Source organism: Podarcis raffonei, chromosome 2 (assembly GCF_027172205.1).
Source record: "Podarcis raffonei isolate rPodRaf1 chromosome 2, rPodRaf1.pri, whole genome shotgun sequence".
Taxonomy (NCBI): Eukaryota; Metazoa; Chordata; class Lepidosauria; order Squamata; family Lacertidae; genus Podarcis; species Podarcis raffonei.
In genome coordinates, this window is record NC_070603.1 from 109,837,108 (window position 1) to 109,858,507 (window position 21,400).

The window sequence follows — 21,400 nt, forward strand, 5'->3', positions numbered from 1 at the left end:
CTGGCTTGAGCGGTGCTCTCATGGAACCATCTGTCCAAGAGTGTTTCTTTTGCAAAAGAAAACGGTAAAAGAGTCTTGCTCCAGCAAACCAGACACATCTCCAGTCTTCAGTTCCTGCAAGCCCATATGCAGCAGATGAAAGCGATTACATTCTCTAGGATCTATCTAGTTCCCCAGCAAAGTACTCTGAACCTTCTATCTGTCCCAAATCTACTACCAGTGAGCCTAGTTTCTAGTAAAGTGGTACCTTGATTTACAACCATAATCCGTTCTGGAGGTCCGTTCATAAACCAAAACAGGTTGTAACCTAAGGCGTGCTTTCGCCAATGGGGCCTCCCAAAAAAATTGGTTCGTAACCCCAAAAAAATTAGCTGTAATCCAGAAAAAGTTCGCAAACCGGGACACACACTTCCGGGTTTGGCGTGTTTGTCATCCAAAACATATGCAAACCAGACTGTTTGCAAACCAAAGTACCACTGTATTACGAGAAGAAAAACTTATCTCAATCCACTTTCTGCATACAATGTATTTTTATACAACTCTGTCAAATGTCCCTGCTTGCTTTCTCCCGCTGTTAGTGAACTCCAGCCATTATTCTTCACACAGAGTTGCTTCATTTAGGTTGCCCCTTTTTTGCACGTTTGCTAAAACAAGTTTGTTGTAGAGTGCTGAGAATTTTTAATGTTTCCTCTGAAGTTGAGCCAGGCAAGTTGGGGTTGACTCCTCTCTGCCATATAGGCCAGGCACCATCATGCAACTTGGCATCCGTCATCCCTGGCTGTTGTCGGGAGTCTCAGAAACATGTAGAGAGGCCCACAGGTTTCCCCAGACAGTTCGAAGAGACCTGCTGTCTTGGCCTGTGTGTCGTCTTCACTAAACACGTTTCTCTGACGCATTTCTAATCTTCTGATAATTTCCACATTCATTTCTTAATGTGCAGACATTATCTTCCATAATGCCAATGTCAAGGATGTGATCTGGGCAGAGTTAGCTTGATTTCTGAAAGGGGTTTTCCCATTTTGCACCAAACCTGAAACTGCAGAGCTACAAAACTAGATATTTCATCAATTTTGGGGCAATATCTACTGAGGGCAGGGCACAACATGATAAAGCCAGTGACATTAACATCACCCTTGGTGGAAGCAGTTTAACTCAGGTAGCTATACAGAGGTGGCTTTTCTTCCTCCAAAGTTCTGCAGGATAGGTTGAACACAACAAATAATGTGTAGTTTAAACAGTGATGGGTACGTGGCAATCGGTCCTATGGGTCCTAAGCTACTTATAGCAGACTTTCAGAATATATAGGTGTGAATTTAAGGTGGTAGTAATTCTCTACCACTGGCAAAAGAATGGCTGACTCTACCCTTAAGCAGAGAGAACCCTGGCTCAGGTATGAGTTTTGACAGATCTGATCTGCATCCCGGAAGCTAGCCACTGCAGTGGTGATGCTGTCCCATTGCCAATAGGATTCAGGTGCCAGCCTTAGTTGGCTTTGGTACTTAGAACAGGGAGGGCATTGTCTTGTCCACTGCCTCAGGCAGCAAAATGTCTTGACCTGGGCAAAATGGGCGAGCTGTTCTCAACAGGCAGGTAGCACCATGATGGCTCAGAAATAAACCTAGGCCTGGAACAACTGGAAGACCTGCAGTGCTGCTCTACTAAAGCAGAGCCAGTCTGGCCCTGTAAATTTAGCAGTCCGAGACCCTGTAGGAGTTCTTCTGGAGAAAGATGTTAACGACAAAGGAGTAATTCGTTGTAGGATCATGAATGGTTCATAGCGCCTTCCCTACATGTTACAGTTGCCAGCTGGAGGCTGCTAGGAATAGTTTGTTGTGAGGCAGCTGCAATGGGCATGGATAGGGAAACTTGGTGCTTTAGAGCTCCTTGGACTCCCATCAGCTGGAGCAAACAAGGTCCATGTTCAGGGGTGGTGAGAGATATAGTCCAGCGACATCTGGAGAGCTTCAGGTTGCTGTTGGCTCATCATGGATGGAACCATCTTTTTCTTTTTAAAAACCACTTCTGTTGCTTATCATCTAGGGTAGAAGCTATAGGAAAATCCTACATGATACCCTCCTCATATTGTTGGAACCCAACTTCCCTAAGTCCCAGCCAACATGGCCAATGGTCTGGGATGATCAGGCAACATCTGAAGGGCACTACATTGGTAACCCCTGCATTATGGCATCATGAGGTCATTTCAATTTCAAGTCTTCAGTTCACTTTTGAGGGCTGGATTCAACCAACTAGCTCCACCAATGGGAGCCCACAGAAGACATTCAACTGCTGCAACAGGGCTCCCCTCCCTGTGCATTTGCTTGTGCGTGGGGGGGGAGTTGGGAGAACCACTGGAACAGAGTGCAAGAGAAAGGGGGGAGATCCTTTCATCAGGCAAAGATAAACAATGCACATAGCCTTGAATTCCTCCCTCAGTTTCATAATTTAAGCCATGGATAGGCAACCTAAGGCCTGGGGGCCAGATCCGGCCCAATCGCCTTCTCAATCTGGCCTGCAGACAGTTTGAGAATCAGCGTGTTTTTACCTGAGTAGAATGTGTCCTTTTATTTAAAATGCATCTCTGGGTTATTTGTGGGGCCTGCCTGGTGTTTTTACATGAGTAGAATGTGTCCTTTTATTTAAAATGCATCTCTGGGTTATTTGTGGGGCCTGCCTGGTGTTTTTACATGAGTAGAATGTGTCCTTTTATTTAAAATGCATCTCTGGGTTATTTTGGGGGCATAGGAATTCGTTCTTTTCTCTCTTTTTTTCAAAATATAGTCCGCCCCCCCCCCCCCCGCTGAAAAAGTTTGCTGACCCCTGATTTAAGCTTTCTCTATAATTTGCTTAATTTGTTGATATCATTTGTATGCCTAAATTGTTTCTAGAGCTAATTTTATCCATTTCTCATTGAACTGTTAAAATGAGGAAGCTGTACCACAGCCTAGAGCTTATATTGATCCATTTTTGTCACCTGATGAAGAAAAAAAAATTGCTGGCAAACTTGCCTGTGTCCACTTCGTTCTGCACAATATAGTTTGCTGCTCTCAGAGAAGGGTGGAGAATGTTGATAGGGCGCCTCTTGCCAGACAAATACCCCAAATTGTGGCTAGAAAGTGGAAGTGGTGGGGAATATGGAAGGCATGCAAACTTTGCCCTAGACAGCATCTTAGGTTAAGCAATGCAAATTTAGCCTGGCTTCTAAACAGTCATTGTGCTGGCGTTAATTACAAGGCACCACGAGTAAATTAAAACAAAAACAAAAACTTCACAGCAACGGAATGCAGGTTTCATGTGACTGAATCATTTGGTTGAAAGACTTTAGAGACTGAGACAAGCAGCAAAGGCTTGAAAAAGCTGTCCTTTGAGCAGACGTCACTCTGAGAGTTGTTTAGTTGCAAACCACAGATTCCTTTCTGATACACACTTGAGCCTGATACGAGTCCCGCAGGAACAATGGCTTATAAGGCAAATGGGACTTCAAATGCAGTACCTTTCTTTGCCTGGATTCTAGGTACATTCTAATTGTTTAGCAGCTTGCTAGGTTAAGGGATGCGGGTGGCGTTGTGGGTTAAACCACAGAGCCTAGGACTTGCCAATCAGAAGGTCAGAGGCTCGAATCCCCGCGACGGGGTGAGCTCCTGTTGCTCGGTCCCTGCTCCTGCCAACCTATCAGTTCGAAAGCACGTCAAAGTGCAAGTAGATAAATAGGTACTGCTCCGGCAGGAAGGTAAACTGCGTTTCTGTGCGCTGCTCTGGTTCGCCAGAAGCGGCTTAGGCACGCTGGCCACATGACCCAGAAGCTGTACGCCAGCTCCCTCGGCCAAGGGAGGGAGGTGAGCGCCGCAACCCAAGAGTCAGTCATGACTGGACCTAATGGTCAGGGCTCCCCTTTACCTTTAGGATAAGTCAAAGCTAAACGCTCTAACAAGCGAGAGCACTAACCTTGCACCAAGGGTGCAACATGAGGACAGCGGGTCTTGTGGCTTCAATAATAGTGTGAAAGAAGAGGAGAATTTTAGCAGGTAGCACTTGTTCATCCCAGGACATCGCCATCTGCACCTGACAACGTTCCCTCTTCTACACAGCCACGAAAAGGTTCCACAGCCCAACCCTTCTTTTCCATCTTGGTACCTGCGCCAGAGTTTGCACAAGGTTGTTGTCACAAGGTTTGGAGCATGTCCCTGCATGAGAGTTTTCTAGTCATTTCAGACATATCCATGCTTGGTGCTCAGAATCAGCCACCTGTCGTCTGATAGGATTAGCTTCCTGCATATTTCACCTTTTCCTTAGGGTCAGGCACATGTAGCTATTGCAAAGTAGCATTTTCCTGCTTTCTTCCACTGCCTTACGGAAGCCGAGCGCATTAAGTAGGCCTTTCCAGCTCTATTGTCACGAGGAAGAGGCCTTTTGTATTTTTAACCACAGAGACAACCCTAATAAGCAAAATCGCTCGGGACATTTCGTGTATTTGGTAACTTGCCAAGTCAATGCTTGTTAGAGACATTTGTGCTTATGATCTATTCGTTTTCTATTACATATGTTTCTGAAATGTGTAACAAGCCTCTTAATTCTGTGTTATCCTTTTATCTCCAAGTTAAATAAAGCAGTGTTGTTGGGTTTTTTAAAATCTAGATTGAAATTTTATTGCAACGAGCAATTCAGCAGTAAGGACACCTTAGCAACTGCATGGCAACTACACTGAAACATTTGTGTGTGCATGGACTAAACAAGCCGAGATTCCTGCATTGCAGTGGGTTGGAGTAGATGACCCTTGGGGTCCCTTTTAACTCTGCAATTCTCTAATTCATAGTGACTGGGAGGAAAGAAGCAGATGGGGCTATTTGCCTGTTTCAGGTGTCTCTTTTGTGGGTGTATCACCCCATCCTGTTACCTGTGTAGATTAGGGCTAGTGCACTTAAACAGGGACTATTCTTTCACTCCAATTTCTGTTTTCCTTTTCCAGCCTCACTTTCTATAAGCAGGAGAAGACACCCTAGTTGTGTAAAAGTTTGGTTAGGGAATAAAGCTTTTGAATTTTTATTTTTGGCCTGGTTATTTCTCCCTTGCAAGGAAAGATGCCCCCCCCCCACCTCAGGACTGTGTGTCTCAGGAGGCACTTCTGCAAATGAGAAGAAGCTGTCATGGGTACCCCACACATATCAACCGGTTGGCTACTGGCTACAACAGAATACTTGCTTCAAGCTAAATTTCAGGGGGGGGGGCTGCGGGCACATGGGCACCACGTTGGCAACTCTAGTGCTAGGAAGCAGGACTTTAAAACTGCTTAGAGGCCTCCCCCTCAAAGGAGGCAGTGATGGTGGGGAAACATTTGCCTGCATCCTTCCCCTTGCTCAACCAACTTGTCCCCACCTTCTCACTCCCTATTCTCCAGAATTAAAAAAACACTAAGGTAAAGGTACCCCTGCCCGTACGGGCCAGTCTTGACAGACTCTAGGGTTGTGCGCCCATCTCACTCAAGAGGCCGGGGGCCAGTGCTGTCCGGAGACACTTCTGGGTCACGTGGCCAGCGTGACATCGCTGTTCTGGCGAGCCAGAACCGCACACGGAAACGCCGTTTACCTTCCCGCTAGTAAGCAGTCCCTATTTATCTACTTGCACCCAGGGGTGCTTTCGAACTGCTAGGTTGGCAGGCGCTGGGACTGAACAACGGGAGCGCACCCCGCCACGGGGATTCGAACTGCCGACCTTTCGATCGGCAAGTCCTAGGCGCTGAGGCTTTAACCCACAGCGCCACCCGCGTCCCAAAAAAAAACTAAACCTGTTTGCAATTGCATAGATAGCTCTGTTGGCTAGAGCATGGTGCTGATAACACCAAGGTCTCAGGTTCTATTCCCGATGGGACAGCTGCATATTCCTGCACTGAAGGGGGTTGGACTAGATGACCGCCGGGGTCCCTTCCAACTCTATGGTTCTAAGATGAATATGATTCTCCTTAAACAAAAGATTTTAAGTAACCAAAATGGTCAAAGGTCTGGAAACGATGCCTTATGAGGAACGGCTAAGGGAGCTGGGCATGTTTAGCCTGGAGAAGAGGAGGTTAAGGGGTGATATGATAGCCATGTTCAAATATATAAAAGGATGTCATATGGAGGAGGGAGAAAGGTTGTTTTCTGCTGCTCCAGAGAAGCGGACACGGAGCAATGGATCCAAACTACAAGAAAGAAGATTCCACCTAAACATTAGGAAGAACTTCCTGACAGTAAGAGCTGTTCGACAGTGGAATTTGCTGCCAAGGAGTGTGGTGGAGTCTCCTTCTTTGGAGGTCTTTAAGCAGAGTCTTGACAACCATATGTCAGGAGTGCTCTGATGGTGTTTCCTGCTTGGCAGGGGGTTGGACTCGATGGCCCTTGTGGTCTCTTCCAACTCTATGATTCTAAGTATATAAACAGGGGAAAGATACTGAGTAGGCTCTTCTATGAACTGTATTAAATGTATGAAGTATGTTGCCTTCTTCCTTGTTTATTCAGAGATATTGATAATCTGGATTATAATCTTAGTGACTCATTATCTGATGCATTGTTGTAAACTGTGCAATTGTGTTTCCATCTCAGCGCTTGTTTTTCAATGTGCTGACATGTATGTTAGTTTCTGATCTTATCACTGTGCAACTGCTTGGAGTCACAGGACTCTGTTTACATTCCAGAGACCTTCCAGGCTTTGGGAAGTCTCACAGGAAAGGAGACGGGATGTGACGTTAGTGGTTTCCGGTTTCCTTTGTTCCAGTTGCTCTCTGCTTTCATAGAGAGAGGCTGTCTTTTCTGCCTGCGTAGCTTAGAAATAAAACTCTTTACAATGTAGCCCAAACCTCTTGTCTCTTTCCTGTGCTGGAAACTCTGCTGAAGAATGTGCCTGAGGCCTTATCAAAGGCTCAGGTCGTTAAACACGTCGGGAGGCGATTCCAAAAGACTCGGGGGAAGAAAATGAGCTTTATCAGCTTGGCCGAGCGGAGATCCCGACAATATATACACATCTATATAAATAAATAAATACAAAGGCAGCCCATCAGGCAAAAGCATCCTTCACATTTTAATTTATTAAGTGTACGGTGGGAGGAAAAAGAGAGAGGAGATCTGTAAAAATGACACCAAAATGCCAGCCTCGGGGGTGGGGACAACAAGCCGCTGGGAGACACACCCTCACTTTTCCAACCCCCTCAAACACTTTTAACTTTCCTGCTGGTGGTGGAGAGGGAAGAGTAAGATGGAGTTGTTAGCTCCTTCTAAATGCTCACTCTTTCCTCCCTCAGCTGTTAGATAAATAGAGTCCGGCTTCTCAAGGAAAGGGAGGAGCTTCTGCTAGGAAAACCAAGGGAGGCGGGGCCTATACCAAAGAGGCCCCGCCTCTTTCATCCTCATTCCCGGGGCCGATTGACCAGGACTTCGCCCAAGGCCTCCAGCACTTCACGCTTGTAATCTTCGAAGTCGCCATCTATCTGGTTGACAGAGCGGTCTTCCACCACCCAAAGGTGGCAGTTGGTCTCTGTGATAAGCCGGGCGTCGTGGCTCACAACGATCACGGCTGGAAGGGGGAAGAGGTGGGACAGTTAGCGCATCCTGCTCTAAGAAAATCCCATTTGCTGCAAAAAAAACCCCACAAAAGAAAACCTTCCACAGGACAATATACCACACTTTTCCATGTATAAGACAAGGGTTTTTTACTCTAAAATAACGTTAAAAAACGGGGGTTGTTTTATATACGGATAGTGCATAGGGAAGACTGGTGATCAGTTGCAGCCATGAGCAGGAGCTTGTCAGCAGTGATTTGGTGGGTGATTGGTGGCTGCGGCAAGGGCTGCTGGATTGGCTGCTGCTGCAGTAATTGGGCACGTGATTGGTTGCTGCGGCAAGGGCTGCTGTGGATTGGCTGCTCCTGTGTCAATTGGGCGTGCAATTGCCGGCTGCTGTTGGCTTCTGTGACGCAAGCGATTGTCAGCGTTTGTCAGTTGGGTTAGTGATTTTCGGCATCCCCCCCAAATTTTCTTAAATTTGAGTCCCCAAAAATTTATACATGGGAGAGTCTTATACACGGAAAAATACGGTATGTGCCTCTTCTGGTCTCAAGAGCTACCAGAGAGAAGTAGTGGCTGGGAACACGAGCAGGGCATGTCCGTATTTGTACTGTATTTGTTAGGAAATGTATTTTACTAAGAATGAATTGTAAGGGTGAAAAGAAAACCAATGTAATGTAATGTAATGTAATGTAATGTAATGTAATGTAATGTAATGTAATGTAATGTACTGTATTTATTTTTTGCTCTATAAGACTCACTTTTTCCCTCCTAAAAGGTAAGGGGAAATGTGTGTGCGTCTTATGGAGCGAATGCAGGCTGTGCAGCTATCACAGAAGCCAGAACAGCAAGAGGGATTGCTGCTTTCACTGCACAGCGATCCCTCTTGCTGTTCTGGCTTCTGAGATTCAGAATATTTTTTTTCTTGTTTTCCTCCTCCAAAAACTAGGTGCGTCTTGTGGTCTGGTGCGTCTTATAGAGCGAAAAATACGGTATTGTAATGTAACAGCCGCAAAATCTTGTGACTCCAATTAGGGTCACAGAAATGCAGAATCATGTTCACATGTGGTGGGGGTGAAAATACGTACAATTTTTTTGGCAAAGGGTGTTGTGATGGGATGATGAGCTGCTTGTGCGTAAAATCCTAATCCCTCAGAGTTTGGCTAAGTACCCAAACCTCTGTCTGTGATGGAGCTCCTTAAACATGACTCCATCAATCGCTCGTTGAATCGGACAGTGGGCGTTTACGGAACTTCTTCCAGCATAAAAGCTCCTTAACGGAAACGCGTCTTCTGGACTCTCGGCGTGACAGTTTCCGCCGAGGAGTGGGCGTCCCTACAGGAGGTCCTGAAATCTCCCCGCTGCTCCCGCTTGAAGTGTCTCTGAGCCCTCCCTCCGACTCACTTTCCCTTGGAACTCCACTTCTCCCCCTGCTGGTCCCCTCCTCCGCTGAATGGTCTCTCTCACCCTCCATGAGCCCTTTCACCTCCTTAGTCTCAGATGGCAGTTCCCTGACATCCACCTCCCCTCCAGGGCCCCCTTCACCCCCTTCCCTCCCCTCCTCTGCGGGAGGCGAGGGAGCAAAACCCCTGAAGGAACCTCCCTCATCTTCCGAAGTTTCGAACACTTCCCTCCACCTTTTGCTGTCTCCGGTTTCCAAGTACTCCTCCTCATCGGAGTCTGTTCCTCCTTCCAACTCCGATTCCCTGAATCCCTCCAGTTCCTCCTCATCGTCGGTGGTGCCAAAGTACTCCCTCCGAAACCTCGCTACTGGCTGAGGTTTCCTGGGGAACCTTTGGTGAAACGTTTCGATCAAGATCTCGTCACGGACCTCCTCTGCCTTCACCCAGGTGTTTTCCGACTCCGGTTCCCCTTCCCACGCGACCAAATACTCCACCTGATTACCCTTCCACCTGGAGTCGATGATTTCCGCCACATGGTTGCGGCTTTCCCTTTCTTCTATGGCTGGCCCCCGTGTGGATACCCCTTCACCTTCCCCCCTGTATGGTGACAGTAATGACCTGTGGAATACTGGGTGCAGTTTCATGTGGTTCGGTAACCGGAGTCTGAACGCCACTGGGTTGACCTGTTGGATGACCTCAAATGGTCCCAATCTTTTGGGTCTCAATTTCTTGCAACCCCCCTTGAACGGCAACCCTTGGGTTGATAGCCAGACCCGACTCCCCACCCTAATTGTTTCACCTTCCCTTCTGCTCTTGTCTGCCTGCCTCTTATATTCTTCCTTGGCCCTTTCTAAGTTGAGTTGGAGTTGACGATGGATCGCTTCCATTTCTTCTACAAAAAGTTCCGCGGCCGGAACACTCCATCTTTCCCCTCCTTCCCCTGGAAACGCCCTGGGGTGGCACCCATAATTAGCCAAAAAGGGGCTCATCCCGGTGGACACATTCTCAGCATTATTGTAAGCAAATTCCGCTAGTGCCAACTTTTCGACCCAATCGTTCTCTCTGTCATTGACATAACACCTCAGGTATTGTTGGAGAATACCGTTTGCTCTCTCCGCCTGCCCATTGGTCTCAGGGTGCCTGGCAGTCGAAAAGTTGACCTCTACGTGCAATAAGCTCATAAGTTTCCTCCAGAATCTGGACGTGAACTGTTTCCCTCTGTCGGAAACCACCCTCAAGGGGGCGCCATGCAGTCTGAAAATATGTTCTACAAACAATTTCGCTGTTTCTTCCGCCGTGACTGCATGTGGGCAAGCTACAAAGTGACCCATCTTAGTTAACAGGTCTACTACGACTAGTATGGCGGTTTTCCCCTGGGATTTGGGCAGATCAGTCATAAAATCTATCGACACCGCCTCCCACGGTCGTTCTGGTGTGGGTAACGGTTCTAATAACCCCGCTGGTGCCCGCCTTTCTCCTTTGGCTCTCTGGCATTGGTCACACCTTCTCACATACTCCCGTACATCCTCCCTCACCTTGGGCCACCAAAACTCCCTGGTCACCAACCACATGGTCTTGTGTTGCCCAAAATGCCCCGCTGTGGGATTGTCGTGCAGCTGTTTGAGTACTCTCCCCCTCAATTCCCCTTCGGGTATATATAGCGCCCCTCTGTAATACAATGCCCCGTTTCTTTCTTCAAAACCCCCGGGGTCTTCTCCCTCTCTCCTTAGACCTCTGAGCTTGTCCTGGGCGTACTCATCATTTACCGTTCCCTCTACCAGTTCTCTTTGCCCCACCCAGGCCGCACCACACACCCAGTGGTCCTCTGGGATAATATGTCTCTCTTCCGGCGCTCCCTCCCCCTCCAAATATTCAGGTTTGCGAGAGAGAGCGTCCGCTCTGATGTTTTCTGGACCTGGCACATAGCAAATTTCAAAATGGAATCTGGAGAACTCCTGGGCCCATCTCACTTGTCGTTGGTTGAGCACCCGTGCCGTTCTCCAATACTCCAAATTCTTGTGGTCCGTACACACTTGCACCTTATGTTGTGCGCCAATTAGTAAGTGTCTCCATCTCCGGAACGCTTCGTGAATGGCGAGTAGTTCTCGGTCATATACCGTGTAGTTCCTCTCGGATTTGTTCAGCTTACGCGAAAAGAAGGCACACGGTCTCCATTCCGACTTATTGCTCCCTGGCTGAAGCAGCACCGCCCCCACCGCCCGGTCTGAGGCATCAGTTTCCACTCTCATGGGTTTTTGTAAATCCACATGCAGGAGCTGTTCTTCCGAAGCGAACGCCCTTTTCAATTCCTCAAAAGCATGCTCCGCCTCCGCCGTCCAAACGAATTTCTTCTTGCTGCTTAGACAGTCCGTGATGGGAGCCGTTAAGTGGGCAAAGTTCTTGATGAATTTACGGTAAAAGTTCCCAAACCCTAAGAACCTTTGCACATCTTTTTTCGTTTTCGGTGTCTTCCATTCCAGCACCGCCTGGACCTTCCCTGGATCCATGGCTAATCCCTTGTCTGATAAGCGGTACCCCAGGAATTCCACCTCCTTGGTGTGGAACTGACACTTCTCCAATTTCACCCACAACTGGTTTGCTTGCAGCTGGCTCAGCACTTCCCTGACATCCTTTACATGCTGCTCCTCATTCTCTGAATATATCAGCACGTCATCGAGGAAGGCCACGCAATTCTTGTAGAGCAAAGGTCCCAGTACGTGGTTCATGAGCGATTGAAAACAGGCGGAGCCTGATTGTAATCCGAATGGCATAACGAGATATTCAAACGCCCCCAAAGGGGTGAACATGGTGGTTTTCCATTCATCCCCCTTCTTTATTCGTATCAGGTTGTATGCCCCTCTCAGGTCCAGTTTCGTGAATATCTTTCCCTTCCTCACCCTGGTCAAAATGTCATCAATCCTGGGCATGGGGAAAGTCACTGGTTCTGACACGGCATTTAGGGCCCGGTAGTCCACGACCAATCTCGGTTTATCCGTGTTTTTTTTTGTCCACAAAAAACACTGGGCTCCCCCCCACCGCTCTGGACTCTCTGATGAAGCCCCTCTTCAGGTTTTTATCAATAAACTCCCTTAACTCCTGCATTTCCCTGTCTGACATGGCGTACAGCTTGCCCACGGGGAGCTGGGCCCCAGGGACCAGATTAATTTGGCAGTCAAAGTCTCTGTGCGGTGGTAATTTATCTGCTTCCCTTTCACTGAAGACCTTGCTCAGGTCAGCATATTGTTTGGGCACCTTCCCTTTGTCCGCCACTTCCGTCCCTGCTAGAGAGGCTTTTGCCCCTTCTGGCACCTTTCCCTCTCTGCAGTGTTCCAGACAATGTGCTGACCCAAAGGAGACCACTCTCTGATGCCAGCCCACTAGCGGGTCATGCAACGCTAGCCAGCTCATTCCCAAAATGACTGGAGCCCCTCCCAGGGTGGCTACATTGAACGCTATCCTCTCCGTGTGCCTGGCCACCCTCATAACCATTGGGACAGTTTGTAGGCTGACTTCTCCTCCCAGCAGCTCCCTCCCATCGATCGTGGTGACCTGCAGGGGGTTGCTTAAAGGGAGTGTCTGTATCTGGTGTTCAGCTGCAAACTCCTTGCTCATAAAATTACAGGAGCTGCCTGAGTCCAGCAGCGCCTTAGTCTTTAGTGGGTATCCGTTTGCCAGCTCTAGCAACACCTCTATTACTAGGGCTGGTCTTGGAGGTTCCGGAGTGGGCACTTTTACTGCTCCTTGGCCTGTCTGCAGTGCCCTGACAGAGGCAGACAGGCGTTGGCTTTTACTGGCTCCTGGACTTCCTCCTCCTTCCCCCCAACAGCTCCAGCCATCCCTTGCCATTCCTTTCTTTGCGGGCAGACTCTGGCAAAGTGACCTGGCTGCTGGCAGAGATAACATTTCTTGGCGCTCTTTCCCTCCTTCTTCCTCCCTTCACTGGGATTTGAAACTGCGCGCGCGCGCGCTGTTCCAACTTCCATCGGCTCTCCTGGCGGGAAACTTGGTTCTGGAATCTCTGGAATGCGGAAATCCCTCCAACGCTCTCCTTTCCCCTCCCGCTTCTCCAAGGCTCTTGCCTCCTGGCGTGCTCCAATGGTCAGCGCTGATTTGGTCAGCTGGTCCATAGACTCCGCCCTGGGCGCCCGGGAAAGTTCATCTTTCACCGCCGAAGAAAGCCCCTCTTCAAAGAGCATTTGAATGGGTTCCGCCGAAAGGTCCCACCCCAATCTATGTATCAACATTGTAAACTCAGTCCAGTACTCACGAACCGATCGGCTCCCCTGTTTGCACGCCATCAATTGTCTGCGCACCAGCCCCTGTTCAATCTCGCTGGAAAACATCAAATCCATGGCGCGAAAAAACTTCCTCGCGTCCTTCAGCATGTCACTATTCCCTGCCATCAGGGGTCTGACCCAATCTCTCGCCCCTCCTTCGAGATGGCCAATCACAAACGCCACTCTCGATGCCTCGTCGGGAAAGTCATTAAACTGCAGTTCAAGAGCATACTGCATCTCTGTCCTAAAGGCTTGGTAGTTCCTGGGGTCCCCCCCAAACTTCTGCACCATTCCTGGCATCTTTCTTGCTAGTGTAGCGCCTTTTGCCTTTTCTGCATCCTGCGCCCTCCTTTCTTCTAGCCTCGCCGTTTGCATTGCTAGCTGGAGTTCCAACACTCTGTACCTTTCTTCCAGGCTTGGACCCTCTCCAGCTCCTGCTGCTCCTCCGGCTCCGGCTGGGTTACTCATGATGCCTCTCTGCACAAGCTGCTTTCAGGGACTGTCCGATTGCTGTGATGGGATGATGAGCTGCTTGTGCGTAAAATCCTAATCCCTCAGAGTTTGGCTAAGTACCCAAACCTCTGTCTGTGATGGAGCTCCTTAAACATGACTCCATCAATCGCTCGTTGAATCGGACAGTGGGCGTTTACGGAACTTCTTCCAGCATAAAAGCTCCTTAACGGAAACGCGTCTTCTGGACTCTCGGCGTGACAGTTTCCGCCGAGGAGTGGGCGTCCCTACAGGAGGTCCTGAAATCTCCCCGCTGCTCCCGCTTGAAGTGTCTCTGAGCCCTCCCTCCGACTCACTTTCCCTTGGAACTCCACTTCTCCCCCTGCTGGTCCCCTCCTCCGCTGAATGGTCTCTCTCACCCTCCATGAGCCCTTTCACCTCCTTAGTCTCAGATGGCAGTTCCCTGACAGGTGTTTAAGGAAATAACAGAAATCATGGTGTTAAAGCTGACCAAAAGTCCAGGGGTAGCATTTTTATCAATTTACAATGGGATGGAAGGTTCGCAGCCTATGAAGGACTTGCTCACGAATTTATTGACAGCTGCCAGAATTATGATAGCTAGGAAGTGGAAGGGGAAAGGCGAATACAAAATGGAAGAATGGTATAAAGAGGTGTGGGATACAGCTATTAACGATAAATTAACATGTGCCATTAAGGTAAGATGGGGAATATGCAGGAGAAATGATTTTGAGGAGATAAGGAGGGTTGTTTGCGGAAATTGTACTGTTAAAACGGAAAGGGGTCAAACCATCGCTAGAGGTGTTGACATTTTGGGAGGTTGGATAGTTACAATGGAATGGTCTTGGGGGTGGGGTGCACAGTTTAATTCTTACTCATTTATGATTATTACTTTGTCAAAAAAGGAAGAATGTATGAAATGCAAATAAATGTATAAAACATAAATAAATAAATAAACCACAAAAAAAGAAACATGGAATCATTGCTGTGTCAATTTGTTAACTCCCTTTAAAAGTGTGTGTGTGTGTGTGTGTGTGTGTGTGTGTGTGTGTGTTAGATAGGATAGGAAGGGTTAGAGCTGGTGGGTGGCTGGCTGTTTCACTGAATATGGAAATTTCAAGCAGACGCTATATCTGGAGGAGTTTGTGAGGACAGACAAGCTATGGACTGCTAACTTACACACTGCTATAAAGGAGTTTTGAAAGCAAGAAGCAAGAAGACCCTCTCTTGGGCTCAGGGGAGAGAGAAACACATTGTATTGGACTTAATATGCATATATAATACTGCTTGTTAATATATGCCATCCTGCAGGTCATTTTCAAAATCTTGTGTGTGAGGTCTACTTCATCACTAGGGCTTTGAGGGTGAAACCGCTGCATCGCTCTGCGTGACTCAGAAAAATAGCTAACAAGTGCCACACTGGAACTTGAGTCCATGTGCAGATGCAACTAGACTGGGTCTAAAGGTCTGTCTAATACAGTGGTACCTTGGTTCTCAAACGCCTTGGTTCCCAAATCTGGAAAACCGGAAGTAAGTGTTCCAGTTTCCAAACATTTTTCCGAAGCTGAACATCCGATGTGGCTGTCAGCTATTGTTTCTGGGGCGCCTGCACCAATCAGAAGCTGCGCCTTGATTTTCAAACATTTTGGAAGTCAAATGGACTTCCGGAATGGATTACGTTTGGCGCTAATACTTTTGCTACTTATTTTGTGGCTTTTTCGGTTAATTTGTTTTTGTGACTGTGTGGAACCCAGTTCAGCTACTGATTGATAGAATATGTGACTGCGGAAATGGATAAAAGCCCCCCATCCAAAAAATGACTATCATCAGTGCAGGTAATAAAAAATAATAATTTTTTATTTTTATCATCTACTGTCTTGTTTATTTTATAGTACAGTACATTGATTATTGCTTTCATTTTATGGATCAGTGGTCTTGCTAGATAGTAGAATTCATGTTACATTGCTGTTTCAGGGGTTGTTTTTAAAAGTATGGAATGGATTAATCCGTTTTGCATTACTTTCTATGAGAAAGTGCGCCTTGGTTTTGGAACGCTTTAGTTTTGGAATGGACTTCTGGAACGGATTAAGTTTGAGAACCAAGGTACCACTGTATAGCATTTCTCAGCCAGACACTTCTAGGAAACTTACAAAACAGGGCATAAAGAAAGCTGCCCCCTGCCCCTGCCTGTCTCAAGCACCAAGTAATCAGAGATATACACTTTGGTGCTGATTGACTTCACCCCCAGAGGAGCACTCCATTTCTCGAGACAGACGGATGCCAAAAACTACTACTGCCTCTGGACATGGAGGTTTCACTTAGCTATCCTTGGTCCTTATTGCTAGATCTAGCCTCTCCTGTAGGTTTGTCTAATTCTTGTTAAAAGCAGCGAAGCAGCTGTGTGCGTAAATATGCTTGAAATGGGCTTCAAATGCAGGGTCTGGATGTGACCCCAGCTGCAAACTGATCATTCCGAATGTAGGAAACATAATCCATATGCTCTTTAGAACAGCCTTCCCCAACCCGGTGCTCTCCAGATGTTCCACTCACCCCCTTTATACTCGTTGATGGCATCTCCCAAGGCATCGATTGACTCAATATCCAGGTTATTCGTCGGTTCATCCTGGGGGGGGGGGGCCAAGAAAGTCACAAAAAGAGGATGAAGTTCATGGGGTTGGGGACAGACTCTTGGATTTTCATTGCTCTACAGTGGTGGGGAGTGGGGGGTGGGGTTGGAGAAGGATGCTTTCGGCTCCCTGTTTCTGCAGCAGCAGAAATCTTTGTAGTACCGGGCAGATTTCAGAAAGCAGCCTTGTTGGGTTTCCAAGCATTAGCAACCGGAAGCCAATGCAGACTCAGGAAGGTGCTTTTAGGACCTTAAAGATTAGCTCAGGATCTGAATCAGAGGGTAGCTGAATGGGGTTGTGAAGAAAAGAGCAATAGAATTGGAGGAAGGTACACCAAGGATTACCATCCTTTCATTAAGAGACAGGGAAGGAAGGAAGGAAGGAAGGAAGGAAGGAAGGAAGGAGAGGGAGGGGAGGGGAGGGGAGGGGGGTCTTATTGTGGCAATTCCTTGGGTGGCGCTAGGACACGGGTGGCGCTGTGGGTTAAACCACAGAGCCTAGGACTTGCTGATCAGAAGGTCGGTGGTTCGAATCCCCGCGACAAGGTGAGCTCCCGCCAACCTAGCAGTCCCTGCTCCTGCCAACCTAGCAGTTCGAAAGCACGTCAAAGTGCAAGTAGATAAATAGGTACCGCTCCGGCAGGAAGGTAAACGGCGTTTCCGTGCACTGCTCTGGTTTGCCAGAAGCGGCTTAGTCATGCTGGCCACATGACCCGGAAGCTGTACGCCGGCTCCCTTGGCCAATAAAGCGAGATGAGCGCCGCAACCCCAGTCGGCCACAACTGGACCTTATGGTCAGGGGTCCCTTTACCTCGGGGAACAATCCCAGTGCTCCAAGATTGATCAGGTTCAAATTTATTGCTATTTTGTAGTAATGAGATAGCTATCACAATCTTACAAGATATATCCCATACGCCGCCCCTCCTCTTCAAGGGGTTATGTGTGGGACTCACCAAAATGAGGACATCTGGTTCTCTACAAGCGAGTTCGGCAAAGACCACGCGGGCTTTCTGTCCCCCTAGAAGGAAGTACAAAACAGACGAGAGACAATGAATGTGAGGTGCCCCCTCTATGCATAAGAAGAGCCCATCTAGTCCAGCACCCTGTTCTCGCAGGAGCCAGGGAAGCGTACAAGCAGGATCCGAGCACAGGAGCAATCTCCCCGCTTGCGGCTGGTTTTCAGAGGCATTGCCACTTTTGATGGTGGAGGTAGGGAAACAGCTTTTCCAAAGCTGGGGCAGGTAAGATCTTTCATCCACAGCACTGAGGGCAGCTAAATAAGGACAAGGGGTGGGGTCACAGCTGTTTAGCCCTGCAAGGATGACCATTTGTTATATGAATGCTTTACCTGAGATTCCTGAATTGCAGGGGGTTGGCATAGATAGCCCTCATGGTCCCTATGATTCCACAAGCCCCAGTTCTTTTCTAAAAGCTGTTAAATATCAGTCCCTGAAAGCCGCCCACTTCCCATTTCTCCAGCCCAATGTGGAGCACGAGCAACAAAGGCCAAGCAGGGAAACTCTTCTTGGCACCCTTCGTTCTCCAGCCCATCCTGCCCTAAGGCGGCTCCCCCCCCCCCAAATAGAGTATGTTTCCGAGCACAATTCAAAGTGTTGGTGCTGAACTTTAAAGCCCTAAATGGCCTCGGTCCAGTATACAGTGGTACCTCGGGTTAAGTACTTAATTCGTTTCAGAGGTCCGTTCTTAACCTGAAACTGTTCTTAACCTGAGGCAGCAGCACTTCAGCTAATGGGGCCTCCTACTGCCGCCGTGCTGCCAGAGCACGATTTCTGTTCTCATCCTGAAGCAAAGTTCTTAACCCGAGGTACTATTTCTGGGTTAGTGGATTCTGTAACCTGAAGCGTATGTAACCTGAAGCGTATGTAACTCGAGGTACCACTGTACTTGAAGGAGTGTCTCCACTCCCATCGTTCTGCCCGGACACGGAGGTCCAGCACCGAGGGCCTTCTGGTGGTTCCCTCACTGCGATAAGTGAAGTTACAGGGAACCAGGCAGAGGGCCTTCTTGGTGGTGGCGCCCACCCTGTGAAACGCCCTCCCGTCAGATGTCAAGGAAACAAACAACAATCTGACTTTTAGAAGACATCTGAAGGCAGCCCTGTTTAGAGAAGTTTTTAATGCTTGATGTTTCATTGTGTTTTTATTATTCTGTTGGGAGCCACCCAGAGTGGCTGGGGAAACCCAGTCAGGTGGGCAGGGTATAAATAAATTATTATTATTATTATTATTATTATTATTATTATTATTATTATTACTACTACTACTACTACTACTACAGTGGTACCTTGGGTTACAAACTTAACTAATTCCGGAGGTCCATTCTTAACCTGAAACTGTTCTTAACCCGATGTACCACTTTAGCTAATGGGGCCTCCTGCCGCCGCGTGATTTTCATTCTCATCCTGATGTAAAGTTATCAACCCAAGGTACTACTTCCGGATTAGCGGAGTCTGTAACCCGAAGTGTTTGTCACCTGAGGTACCACTGTATTATTACTTTATATACCAGAGAGCTTGCAGATCTGGATGGTATGGGCGTGGCTCTCCAGGCCAAACCGCCCCAGGCATTTGCGGGCATCCTGGTAGGGCAGGTTGAAGTTGCGCTGCAGGTACTCTGTCGCCGTTTCCTGCATATTCAGCTGGTCGGCATACTGCTGGTTGAAGAACCCAATTTTCTGCCAGGAGAGAAAAGGACAGGTCTTTCATTCTGCGAAAGGAAATGTCACCCGCCCGGTTGTGGCACATGCCCTGTGGAACGCCCTCCCATCCGATGTCAAGGAAATAAACAACTATCTGACGTTTAGAAGACACCTGAAGGCAGCCCAGTTTAGAGAAGTTTTTTTTTAAAAGCTTATGTTTTTATGTGTTTTTTATATTCTGTTGGGAGCCACCCAGCCAGATGGGTGGGGTATAAGTAAGATTTATTATTATTACTACTACTACTACTACTACTACTACTACTACCCCCCCACTCCCTTAACCAGTTTAAAAGGGTGCCACACTGAGGTGCTGTGTGAGCTTAGTCAAATGTTCCTGGCACCTCTGGACAGAGAAGAGGGACTTTACATCTTTCCGCAGGGCCTGCAAGATGGAGCTATTCCACCAGGCCTTTGGCCAGGGCACAGCCTGACCCCACTCTCTCCTTCTGTAATCTTCATAGAACTCTAGCCCAATGGTTGCCATTAATTTGATTCTGAATTTATTTTAGAATGTATTTTAATTAATTGACTGTGTGATTTTATGTACACTCTGCTATTTTTACTTGTTGTTAGCCGCTCTGACCCCGGCTTCAGCTGGGGAGGGCGGGATATAAATAAATAAAAATTATTATTATTATTATTATTATTATTATTATTATTATTATTATTATTATTAGAGATCCCATTGCTCTGCACTGATTTTTCAGCAGACCACTCTTAGAGACATGCATCCATTATGCATACGTCCCCTGTACGCAGAAGAACTGCGACCCACATCCAGTGGACCTGTGGGCACACTATAGCCGAGTTTCAGCAAGAAGTGAGGCTGCGTAGGGTATGCGGCATCACGAAAGCTTCTTTATTTACAGCAAATCAAAACAACAAAGATGGCTAGTGTGAACAGCGTCTCACATGTCTTCTCTGTCCGAGAGCAGAGAACAAAGAACAGAAAACTAAAGCACAAAGAACAGAAGTTCAGTGTCTGTTCCATACACTTCCAGCAGTATGGAATGTAAATAAGGATCACATGATCCAGCAATGAGAGAACGAAATCCCAACACCCATGAGCTTCTTGGAGGAGAGGTGGGGAAGAAATGTAATAGCCACCATAAAAGAAAGAAATCAATCCAGGGCCTCTCACATTCAACCCCAGGACCCTCTGCCCCTCCCAGCAGCTTCTTAAAAGCAAAGGTAGGAAGCCCCTCTGTCATATGTGTCTTGTCAGGTGAAGACATAAACTATTTGTTTTCATGGTTTCTTGGAACAAACCAGCTTCCAGCAGGACAAAGATCCTTCCATTTGGAGTCACAGGCTTGCTTTGCTATTCCAGATGTGAACCGCCCCCCACCCCTGCTCAAAATGTCATTCCACATTCTCTGCTGTATTGCCACGGGTACTTACCAGCCTGTGGTTTTTTCTCATTTCCCCTCTTGTCTGGAAGGATGAAAACAGAAACAAAAACAAGTTAAGAGTGTAGTCCAAGGGTCTAATGACCTTCCCTGAGATACAACCAGATTAAAGAAGAAGTGCTTGAAAAGATTGGATTCAGCAGGGCCAAAATGCCAGATGCAAGGATGTTGCTTGCCCAGAGCTGGAAAGATGATAAGATACCTATGAGGGCGGACTGGCAGATGAAACTATTGGACTATTGCAATGATACATAGACTTTGGATATAATTGTGGACTGTAAACTGGATAGACTTATAATCTGCAGTTGGAAACGGTTTTTAATGAAACCACAGAGGGGAGCAGGGAAGTCCTAGGTTTCGAAAGAATATTCGTGTTAAATTTTAATATTTGCAAGAATATTTTTCTGTGAATGAACTTGTAAAATCAAACACACACACACACACACACACACACACACACACAATGCAGCCTATTTTGGGATCGTGCAAATTGGAAAGGAATGATTTTGTGCCTGGTTAAGGTACAAGAGGGACATTTGAGCAGCAGTGATAAGAGTTTGCCTGGATTTGACCAACACCTACTGTTCTTTTGGTCCCCGTATGGGCCACCAAAACACACACAAACACCCTACTGTTCTTTTGATTAAAATTTTGGGTTGGACAGCTCTTGGGATAGATGTTTCCTCAGCAGTTAAACTCCTCAGGTCTAGGCCTACAAACCTGGGTAGGAGAGAGCTTGCTGGCTGCAAAGCAGAGCCCAAGGTTAAATGCTCTTGCAGAAGGCCCCAGATTCACAGGAGGTGAGCAGGCATAGACAACAGCTGGGCCTGCTCCAGTCAGACCGCCCTGTTCCCACCACAGGGCCAAGAAACACCACTTGCCCTGCAGGAAGGAACCCCTGATGCCAGTTCCTGTTTCAGCAGGGACGGTTGTTTTGTGAGCACATGGTCCTTGGTGTACCTGTAGCGCTT

At 47.6% G+C, this 21,400-nt stretch overlaps 1 protein-coding gene across 2 annotated transcripts in view; it reads right to left on the bottom strand.

Moving 5' to 3' along the window:
- Positions 1–7,023: 7,023 nt before the first annotated feature.
- ABCF1 (ATP binding cassette subfamily F member 1) overlaps positions 7,024–21,400 on the bottom strand; it is a 43,570-nt gene continuing 29,193 nt past the window's right edge. For both annotated transcript variants that reach the window (XM_053378582.1, XM_053378583.1), the window contains exons 24-28: positions 20,422–20,454; positions 18,828–18,996; positions 17,256–17,320; positions 16,227–16,299; positions 7,024–7,539 (exon numbers count right to left, since the gene is read on the bottom strand). In XM_053378582.1, the coding sequence (XP_053234557.1) occupies positions 7,373–7,539; positions 16,227–16,299; positions 17,256–17,320; positions 18,828–18,996; positions 20,422–20,454 (507 nt within the window). In that variant the 3' untranslated portion in view covers positions 7,024–7,372. The remainder of the gene's footprint in view (positions 7,540–16,226; positions 16,300–17,255; positions 17,321–18,827; positions 18,997–20,421; positions 20,455–21,400) is intronic.